The 11,161-nt window shown below is 36.1% G+C and overlaps 2 protein-coding genes across 5 annotated transcripts; both read left to right on the top strand.

Annotated features, from left to right (window-relative positions):
- Positions 1–5,368: 5,368 nt before the first annotated feature.
- On the top strand, positions 5,369–9,592 carry LOC113320297. Of its 4 annotated transcripts, XR_003346020.1 has the most exons (4): positions 5,369–6,698; positions 8,119–8,370; positions 8,468–8,581; positions 9,094–9,592. XR_003346020.1 is itself a non-coding variant. In XM_026568222.1 (2 exons), the coding sequence occupies exon 1, from the start codon at positions 5,436–5,438 to the stop codon at positions 6,672–6,674; it is 1,239 nt and encodes a 412-aa protein (XP_026424007.1). In that variant the 5' UTR covers positions 5,369–5,435; the 3' UTR covers positions 6,675–6,698; positions 8,012–8,134. The 4 variants fall into 4 exon arrangements, 2 of the variants coding, with proteins under 2 accessions (XP_026424007.1, XP_026424008.1); XR_003346021.1 differs by lacking the exon at positions 8,119–8,370; XM_026568222.1 differs by lacking the exons at positions 8,468–8,581; positions 9,094–9,592 and having other exon boundaries at positions 8,012–8,134.
- Positions 9,104–9,529, top strand: LOC113323922 (N-terminal acetyltransferase A complex catalytic subunit NAA10-like). The gene has a single exon (XM_026572272.1). The coding sequence runs from the start codon at positions 9,104–9,106 to the stop codon at positions 9,527–9,529; it is 426 nt and encodes a 141-aa protein (XP_026428057.1).
- Positions 9,593–11,161: the final 1,569 nt, after the last annotated feature.

Below are 11,161 nucleotides of genomic sequence, written 5' to 3'. Positions count from 1 at the left end.
GACATACGAGCAATAAAAGGATCTGATGCTACATTGTTTCTAAATTCTACTAATTGTTCATTTATGAGTAACAATTGCCATAAGAACATATGAGTAGTGACTTGTATAGATGCAGAAAAGTTGACAGTAGCATCGAAGAATACCTTTAGACACTTCACAAGACCTCTAGCATATTTCCAATCTTCTTGATAAGGAGCATGTTGACGAGGAATCTTTTTCTTCTTATTCTGCTTTGCCTTGATCTTGCTTGTTGGATCCAACTCCTCAACCTCATCTTCCATAACCTCAACCTCTTCCTCTTCTTCCATATCCTCAAACACGTCTTCTATGAAAACATTACTAGCTATAGCTTCTTCAATATCAGCATCAGTAGGTAAAACAGATTCTTTTTCTTGCTCAAAGATAAACCTCTGTTGAAAGTCCTTATCAATCTGTGCTAACATTGCAAAAACTTTTTCATATTTTTCAGCAGCATCTAACATCAAGTAAGTGCTATTCCATCTAGTATACACATAAAATCAGAGATTTCTTACAATCTACCTTTGCTAGAGAAGCACATTGTTTAAATTTTTCGTGCCTAGAAGGAGAACTAAGAACGTATTTTACAACTGACCTTATTCTTCTAACTGATACATTAAAGAGCCTTACTGCATCTTTTATGACAAGAGCAAGAACATGGGCTGCACACCTCACCTAGAGAAAGAACAAAACAAAAAGTATACTGTCAAATTCAATGCTTAAAAATGCAGCAAAAAAATAAATATTTGACAAGAGCAAGAACATGGACTTACATGTAAATATTTGGCTCTAATTGGTGATCTTGTCCAGTCAATGACAACATTCTTCAAATGATCAATAGCTACTTTGTTGGCGCTGACATTGTCTAGAGTGACACCAAATACATCTTGTAGACCCCAATCCTTCAAACAATCCACCAGCTTCTCACCAATTGCATTACCAGTATGACCTTCAACTTGACAAAACATGAGTATTCTCTTTTGTAGTTTCCAGTTCTGATCAACATAGTGAACGGTTACACAAATATAATTATAATTATTTGGTGATGTCCATGTGTCTGTTGTCAAAGATACCCTCTGCTTAGATGTCAAGAAATAAGTTTTTAGGTTATTCTTCTCTTCTATATAGAGCTTCAAAACATCCCTATAAATTGTCATACGCCCTGGAACCTTGAACCTAGGCTCTGCCACCTGCATCATTGCCACAAAGCCTGACCCTTCTACTGCTCTAAAAGCTATTTCATCCTTAATTATCCACTCAACAAGAGCCCTTCTTAACCTATCATAACTGTAAGTACATGACACAAGTTTACCATCTTCACCTGGCTTTGGGGGTGGCATCAACAGAGTTTGTTGTCCTTTTTCTACCTTCTTGTTAGGATTCTTTGCACATCTATTCAAATGCTTCCGTAATCCAGAAGTGCCATGTACATCATTGTCAGCAGCATATAATCCCTTGCAATGATGACATTGAGCTTGAGTGTCACTTACCCTTGTCATCTCCAACCAAACTCCAGATCTCACTTTGCCATACTTCTTTTTGCTTGCACTAACTTCAGTTGTACTTGTTGGTGTAGTTTCAGCTTCATTTGTGTGAGATGAAGCTTGAGAGGATGATCCAACTTCTGCTCCAATAGTTGTACTTGTATTTGGAGTAGTCATCTAACAAACATTAAACAGTAATAGCAGACATTGGTCAGGTGTTCTAAGTGCATTAAACATTAAACTGTCAATGATTCAATGTCATCTAACAAATATTAAACAATAATAAAACATTAAAAATAAGCAGTAATAAAATAGGCATTGGTCATAAATATTAAGCAATAATAAACATTTCTGCAATGACTCAGGGAGCAGACATTGGTCAACAATAATTGTAAGCAATTCAGTTAAGAAACACTGGGATTAGGAAGCATTATGACCCTTAGTTCTCTTGTGTGAGAAATTCTAATGCTCAATGTTTCATTGTGCCGTATGATACTGCATTCACGCATAGCACAGTGGACCCAAAAAGAATAATCTTTGACATTTCTGCAATGATAATAATGTAGCAAAGTGGACCCTAAAAGAATATGGATATTGTACAGTACACCCATGCACATGTGTTTTTGGTATTTTAATACATCACATTACTGTTTACATCAAAAATACGACATGATTTCACCAACTCATCTACAAATTAATGCCACCAGTTGATGTTCTCGACAAAAGTGAAAGAAAAAAGAAAAAAAAAAAGTTTATTATGGTCTTACACTAACAGGAGCAATGCCATCAGCATCATTGGAATCATCTGGTGCTTTGCGCTTCCCCATTTAGCACCTCAAAGGCCTACAAGGCTGCAACATATCAGTGATTCAGTGCAGGTAATTAACAAGACAACAAGATAGAGAAACGAGAAAGGTTTTCAATCAAAGCATCTTACAAGAAACTATATGAGAAACATTACAACATTAAGTCTACTGTCAGTGATCAAACGCCAAACAAACATTAGGTTCTACACACTGATTTCTCATGATTCTATATTTTGATTTTGAATGGTAATATTTGCTAATATGTTCAATCCAAACCTAAGTTCTATCCAAACCTAATTACAAAGACTAATTCACAAACCCCTTCAACTGAATCCAAATCATTCACCACCCAAATCCATATCAACAGAACAACTTTATCAATTGTATTTACCAATACTAGATCTATTTCTACATAAGAACACCAACAGCAACACCCAATTCATCTTCCTCCCAAAACAATCCAATTAATTCTTAAATACAACCTAAAACCCTAGTTTCTAATTCTCCTATGCAGAACCTTAAACTATCAACCCAAATTCAATCCTAACCAATTCATCTTCTTCATCTGTGGATTCCAAAACAGTCACCCTTATTCATACGAACCCTAATTTTTGGGTTTTTGGGAAAAACAGGGGAAAACCCTAACTTTCTACAAACTCAAAAATTAAACCTCATGCAAAACTCTAACTAAAAATTTACAGAAGACTCATCTTTAATCTATCAGCACAAATCAACTTCAAGGAAAGAAATCAATCAATTCAGAAACCTAAATAATCTTACCCTTTTCTACTTCTTTCAGAACTCAAACAACAGCATCAGCGTCACTGCGTCAGTGCGTCACCTTATTCGTTAAGCTTATTAAGAATCTTTGTTTACTTTGTAGAAGAATCAGTAAACAAGAACCCAAGAAGATTCAGAAGAAAAACAAGGAAAGCAAATTTCTAAATTGAAAAAAAAAGAGAAAAAAAATTGAGATTCAAGCCAGGAGTCCAGGACTAACCTTGAATCTGTGGGGGGTGAAAATTGATACGTATGAACAAAGAAATTTCACGATCTATGGTGCATGTTGTTCACTTGTTCTTGTTCTCTTCTTCAGACTCTTCAGTGAAGGAGGAGTTCAGATCGGGAAAAACGAAAAAAATAAAATGATATACCCTATGTTTGAAGATGAGACTAAACCTACAAGGGATGGCTAGGATGTAATATCCTAAAAAATATCAATGGCTCTAATTTACCGGGTATTTCGGTCCGGTACAGATCGGGAATAGGCCAGAACCAATACCTGTACCGGTCTGTTCCGGGTATCAACATTCAGAACCGGTACCTGTACTGGCTACTCCGGGTCTGGGTCGGTACAGGTCCGGGAATTATGGGTTTGGAGCGGGTCACCGGGTCTGGACCGGGTCTTGTGCAGCTCTAGTAACAATCGAGAAAACCGATTGTGAATAATCAGTTTTTATATCAAAGTATATCAACCGATAAGGATTTGATGGTTTTAGAGAAAATTTCCCAAAAACAACAATCGGTTCACGTTGAGTAACATCTGATTTATGTTCGCATTTTGTTGTACAACTTTTATCTCCACAGTCGGATTACATATATATGTACATAGACCGATTATACTACAATCGATTTGTATGGAGATGAACAACGACCGATTGTCGTTCCCAATTTGGGGATTTAACCCAAAATTGGTTTATATGGTGCTGTCGAATAAAAATTTGAATTTGTTTTCCATATATGGGTGATCATAAGATGCATTCACTTCTTCATCACTACTGGAATCTTCATCGTCACCATAAATTTCATTTTCTCTACTTCTTTTTCTTTTCCAAACTTTAAAAGAACAAATGAATTTCTACTCTAATCCGAACACTATAATCAAACTCAAACACTAGTTAATCGAACTAATATTAACTTAATTAATTACCACTAATAAAATAAGGGCACATTAGGCCTTCAAAAAAGTGCATAGATAGGGGGTTTCCGGAGAATACTTCTTAACAACCTCTTTTTTGTTTTAGTAACAGGTCCCAAATAATTACACTTCGCCCCGAACTAGGAAGTAGTAAGATAAGATAAACATATATTATTCTTTTTTCTATCTTTCTCCGCCAAAACTGTTTCCCCCCCCCCCCCAAAAAAAAAAAAAACTAATCCTAATTTTATACATCATCTTCTTCATCCTAAACCTAGATTTACTCGAGTTTAGGTATGGATTTCATATCGAACGAGCAAATCTTGATTGTTTTACTCAATAAATCATGTTTAAATAAATAAAATTGCACTTGTTTGTGAAATTAGGATCTTGTTTTCTGTATTCTTTTATGTTTTCAATAAATATTATCTCTATGACAATTCTTTGTCATATAGTTTCGATTCGCTATTACAGTGATTTATTATTGGCTTTGGGTTTTCCAAAGGAGTCTAATGGTATATCTAAGTACACTTTCAAAGATGACCAATTCTGACATGACGATGATCAAAATTCTCATGAAGTTGATCAAATGACTACTGGAACAGATTGTAATGATCATATTTGGAGCCGATCATTCCTTTTATAAAGAATTACATCTTAATGAGGAAGAAGTTTTTAAATGGTTGAAGTCTAATGAGAAGACTATTGTTTGGATTACATCATTTATCTTTTCGATCAATTATTCTGTACAATTGTTGTATTTCATAAATTGGGATACATTATGTTTTGTATTTTATATGTTGTATCATTATGATGTACTCAACTCGAGTTATCATATTATCGTGATTCCAATCTTGATCCTCCACCACTATGTATCCTTTCAGACCTCATACTTAATAAGATAATTTAATAAATTATAGGTTTCAGGTCTCAAACCCATCTTTCTTAAAAAAAAAAAAAAAAAAAAAGACAGACAGACGTAGGAGCACAAACAATGAGCAAACCCTCGAAATTGCTGGTCTGTCGAGCCGGCAAGCCCACTATCGCGTCAAATTAGGTGGACTTGCATTTACCGCAACCAAGGATGCGAACCAATACTTATCTCTAGACAACTAGCGTTTTTCAATTTGGGGTGAGATTTCAGAATTTCTTATTTTCACTCTCACAGACTCTTCTTCTTCTTCGCTCAATTTTGTGGTGAAAGGCGAAATGCTTCGATCTTTGTTTCATAAATTGGGAGTAACTCTGAAAAGGAAGCTCATCCATAGAGAATCTTCTTCTTCATCAGCACCACCAGCTAAGTATTTTCTTTTTACATTTCAAAATCAAAATGTTGTAAACAAGTCTAGGGTTATTTCTATTTTCTCTTCCTTCTCTACTATTAGTGATGGTAATCTTAATTCTTCTGATTCCAATTCTTCATTCGTGGCTTCTTATCTGATTAATTCATGTGGATTGTCTGAAAATGAACCAATTACTGCTTCCAAATCACTCAATTTCAAAACCAAATCTAATCCTGATTCAGTACTAACCTTACTTAGAGCTTATGGATTTACTGAATCCCACATTTCTAAACTAATCAATAAGTATCCATTCATCCTCTCATTCAAACCTGATAAAACCCTAAAACCAAAATTAGATTTTTTCATATCCAAAAGGCTTTGTGGACTTGACCTTGCCAATTTCATCTTAAATGACCCATTGATCCTGAGGCATAGTTTGAACAAAGGAATGATTCCTTCATTTGATATCCTTAAGACCATTGTTCAATCTGATGAAAACTTCATTAAATTGCTTAGACGAAATTCTTGGATTCTTAGTAGAAAACAGGTTAAAAGATTGATGGTCAACCTAGAGCTTTTGAGAACTGAAGGTGTCCCGGTCACTAATATTTCTAAGTGGTTAATCCAGCAGCCAGTAGCATTTACTGGAGATGTGGATAGTTTTAAAAAGATTGTACAAAAGGTTAAGGAAATGGGTTTTGATCCTTCGAGAACCACATTTCTTAAAGCTATACATGGATTGGCGTCAATGACAGAAGCCAATTGGATAAAGAAGATGGATGTTTATAAGAGATGGGGTTGGTCTGAAGATCAAATTCAACTAGCATTTAGAAAAGATCCTGGTTGTATGATGGCTTCTGAGAAAAAGATTATGGCAGTTATGGATTTTGTTGTCAATGAAATGGGGCATGATTCATCATCTGTTGCTGAAACCCCACTACTAATTAGTTGTAGCTTGAAGGGAAGGATTATTCCAAGGTGTTCTGTTATCAAGATTTTAGTCTCCAAGGGTCTGATTAAGGAAATTATTTCTTTAAGTTCGATTTTAACAATGGTAGACATGATTTTTCTGGAGAAGTTTGTCAAGAAGAACGCTCAAGAAGTTCCTGAACTGATGGAGGTATTCCAAGGTCAGCTGGATTATCAAAACCTAATTCAGAACTGAAGGATTCGATAACTTAAATACAAGGTAATCATCCACATTTCGAATTATCCGGAATGTCTTTACCATTTTTAATTTAAATGTAATCATGCTTCACTTTCTTGTGCATGCTTGTTTTGTTATTTCGGTTTTGGATATTAGGTTGCTTCACACGTTTGAAAAAACTGAAGACTATATGTATTGAGTAGTAGTTTTATGCTTCATCATCAATAAATTTATCTAAATCCATGGCAATGTGATGTTTGAATTTTGTTGTGAAACCGTAGAAATATCTTTCGGGCAGGGTATCTGTATGTGAACTGTAATCAGCAAGTATAAAATAAACCTCTGGAATCAAATTAGTTGCTTGAACATTAAGGAGTTCTTACGCTTTTGTCCACAGAGTTCTAGTAAAAATTATGTTACAATTTAGTGGTTTAAATTATGCACTTTTTTGTTTTTGTAATCTTTGTCAAATGTACTTGCCTAAATAATGACAAAGCGAGGTGCTTCCCTTCCTCACTAGGAAGGGAAGGAGGTAACTTATCAAATTTGCATTTGAACCAAAAAAACCATGAGCTCTAGTAGTCCAAGACCTCTGGCTCTATCAATGCTGGATGGAAGTTGCAGGGTGCTTTGTGGAAGTGTTCCAGAGTGCTTATTTCTGTGTTGTCTTCTTGTCTTACGCTCATAAATGAACTAAAAAATGCATATTTAATCAAAGCAGTTTGGATCCCCTTAAACAGTAGTTGACAGGTGTATTACCTCAAAACTCATAAGTCGGAGAGAAACAACTCCAAAAATCTAATCCATCAATGACATCAAGTAATATTTTTATGCTTAAGAATTAGACCCGCCTTTAAGAAATAAATGCTGGTTTTTGTTCAGCGTGTAAGTTTGTAAGCTGCTATCATTTGAGCTAGATTTAATTTGTGATGTGTATTGTATTTCTGAAATGGCAGGGAACTTTACATTAGGTAGGACTAGAAGAAGTGAAAAGCCGAATATAGCATATTATTTATCCGATATACATGTTTAACCTTCATTTCAACTTAACCCACAAACATCAGAAGCACTGGTAGTAACAGCATTAAAAACCTGTTGGGAAAACTTAATGCACCATACATATGTAGAAGTATATTTTGTGTCCTGTGTTACAAATCAATAAATAAAATCAAGAATAATTTCACCCTCCATGTGCTCTGTAAATTAGCAGTAGAATGTGGAATGCCCTTGCAGAGTTGTTTACAAGTGGGGCGCGCGCACTTCATGCAGCGGCTGCCCGCACACTTCGGACTAATTAAGGGTGGTATTTCTGTTCCCAATCCATTTAGTGACACTCTTTATTGTCCCCTGATCAGAACGATTTATGGGCGTTGCTAATCCTACAGCCCAGATGAAAAACAAATACCAAACCATCAGACGCCCTTTTTTTAAAATCACCAAGGAATTGTGCCGTAAATTTCAGGAACGATGTCCTCTGCAGACCAAAATGCTGAGGTGCTTTACCAGTTTACTGTTGACACCCTTGCTGCCACAATTGGCCCTTCATCTTTGACTATAAAACTTGTCGATGGTGTGACTGGTAGCGGTTGGCACTTGACGGGGAATCGTTGAAATTATTGCTGTCATTTCTTGTCAGTAACCTGAAAATGCTAGGCATCCCCCGTGTTTGTGTACTGTGTTTGATTCCCTGTCGAAGCAACCACTAAATTATCAAGTATGTCCTCTCTTCTCCAATGTAAAATTTTTAATTGTTTGTTTGGATTCTGAAAATCAAAATGCTGGGATTGAAAATATATTGTGCAACATTCCAGGTGTGTTCAATGGAGCTAGAAAAAATACAGGGAAAGAAACGGAAAATTGTGCAGTCAGAAGTTTTTGGCTCGAGTTGGAGCTAGTACAGTGGATTCATGAGCCGTGGCTGTTAGGTGCGTACACTTTATTAGTGACCGCCAGTGATATGGTTTTGACCTGTGAGAATGATATATTAGAGGCAGTCATATATCTAAGATTTCATTTATAATGGGGTGGAAATGTGGAATCAAACGATTATTTGGATATGGGATAACCTAGGTTACTACCTAAGACCCATCTTTCTTTGACCAAAAGTCTCTGAAGGTCAACAAAGCACTGTCAGTCCACCGCCCCAAAAATCAGTAAAATTTATGTTTTTTTTTCCTAGTTCGTTTCTGCTTAGGAATATATCATTGTTAGGAAAGGGTTTCTATATATTTTTTTCCTAGTTCGTTTCTACTTAGGAATATCATTATTAGGAAAGCCTTTCTATATATATATAAGAAGTGTTAATTTATTTGGTTTCACAGAATAGCCTTAACCATTGTTCGTATAAACTAGATAGCTATATATTCCTGTACTGTTTTAATCTTCTCTCATCAATCAATATCATCATTTAAATCGATTCAATCATGTTTAATATCAGACAAGCAACCATGGATGATATACCAGGGATTCAAGCTTGCAACTTCCTATGTTTTCCAGAGGAAGACCCACGCGACTCTTATTACTACAAAGATCGTATAGTTTTCTGGCCGAAACTTTTTTATGTCTACCAAAGTGGTGGTATTCTTGGATATGTTGTTGGTAAGATGGTAGGAGAACGTCATGGTTATATTTCATATTTAGGTGTTCATCCAGATAAGCGTAAACAAGGAATTGCAAGGAAGCTGATGACTGCTGCTGAGAAAGCTCTGGTACAAGAATATGGGTCTGAATATGTTTCTCTTCACGTTCGAAGAAGTAGTGTTGCTGCAATTAATCTTTTTACTGAAAAATTAGGATATCAAATCCAGATAACTGCAGCTGAGTTTTATGATAACGAGGAAGATGCTTATGTTATGAGTAGTTGTATTATTTGATAGATTGACAGTCAGTTCTTCAAGAACCAGACATTAATGGAGAATGCAATTACTCTCTGGTAATAGTCTGTTTGTTACAGAGACAAGCGACTAAAAGAGATATTAATATAACCATCCGGGGTTAGTCCAGTTGGTCAGGAGTCTGATTCTCAAGTAGGAGGTCTCCGCTCAAACATTGAAGATTTCTTGTAATTATACTATGGGGTAAAGGGGCCAAGTATGCTCAGTGGGGAGTAGGCCGGTGGCTATGCTGCCAGGGGCAGGACGGGCCTATGCCTAGTTTCAAAAAAAAAAAAAAAAAAAATATTAGCACAACAGACAAACCAAGACAAATCACGACACAGATCTAGAAGGTCAAATGAACAATTGACACGTAAAGAAAATGACATCTAACAAGACTTGAGTGGTACAGTCTGTAAAGAGACTGACAGGCTGTAATGAGAAGTGTAAACAGAGTGTAACTAAGAAACAGTAGTTCTATTACTCGCACTCAAGTTGTAGGTGCTAGAAGGTAGAATCTGCAACTTGTGTCTGAGATAAGCAAATCTTGGTGCAGCCAAACCTTTGGTAAAAATATCAGCAAGTTGATTGAGAGTGCAAATGTAAGAAACCTGCAGAACCTTAGCTTGAACCAATTCACGAACAAAGTGATAATCAACAACCTTATGCTTCATACGACTGTGAAATACAGGGTTGGAAGAGTATGAGCTGGCACTCATATTGTCACAATGTAAATTAGGTGCCATAGGGATGAAGATATGTAGATCTTTGAGAAGTTGACAAATCCAGGATAATTCAGCTGCAGAGTCATCTAAGCTTCTATATTCAGCTTCAGTAGAAGATCTAGCAATTGTACTTTGTTTCTTGCTAGACCATGAAATAGGACTAGATCCAAAAAAAAATATGCAAAAACCACCAGTACTCCTTCTAGTATCAGGGTTACCAGCCCAATCTGCATCACTGAATCCATGAACAACAAGAAGACCCTTGGAGAACAAAATACCAAAATCAAGAGTCCCTTTAATGTATCTTAAAATCCTTTTGGCAGCAATGGAATGATCTATGGTAGGCCGTTGCATGTGTTGACAAACCCGATTGACTGCATAACTTATCTCTTGTCTTGTCCATGTCAAATACTGGAGAGCACCAACTAGATACCTATAAGGTGTTGGATCAGATAAAGGAGTACCTGAAGAAGGAGTGAGTTTGCAGCTGACAGGAATTGGAGAAGAAGCAGTCTTGGCACCAGTCATGTCAAATTTCTCTAATAAATCAAGAGCATACTTGGTCTGAGATAAAAACAAACCATTGGAGTTTCTCTTAACTTCAAGGCCTAGGAAGTAATGAAGATAACCAAGATATTTGACAGGAAAATGATCACCTAGTGAAGAAATAAGAGAAGTGCAATAATCTCTAGGAGTCCCTGTGATTAAAATGTCACCAACATAAACCAAGACAATTGTCAATCTGGAACCAATCATCTGAACAAAGAGAGAGGTGTCTGCCGTGGAAGTATGAAACACAAAAGAGAGTAAATCATCCATTAGTTTTTGATACCAAGCCCTTGGGGCTTGTTTTAAGCCATATAATGACTTATTTAGTTTACAAACATACTCTGGTTTAGTGGCATCG

This window comes from Papaver somniferum, chromosome 11, assembly GCF_003573695.1.
Source record: "Papaver somniferum cultivar HN1 chromosome 11, ASM357369v1, whole genome shotgun sequence".
Lineage (NCBI taxonomy): Eukaryota > Viridiplantae > Streptophyta > Magnoliopsida > Ranunculales > Papaveraceae > Papaver > Papaver somniferum.
The sequence above is the reverse complement of the archived record's forward strand: the minus strand, read 5'-3'. Positions and strand labels throughout refer to the sequence as shown.

Coding starts and splice junctions, on each gene's coding strand:
- LOC113323922 (XM_026572272.1), top strand. CDS start 9,104: ATGGATGATATACCAGGGATTCAAGCTTGCAACTTCCTATGTTTTCCA.
- LOC113320297 (XM_026568222.1), top strand. CDS start 5,436: ATGCTTCGATCTTTGTTTCATAAATTGGGAGTAACTCTGAAAAGGAAG.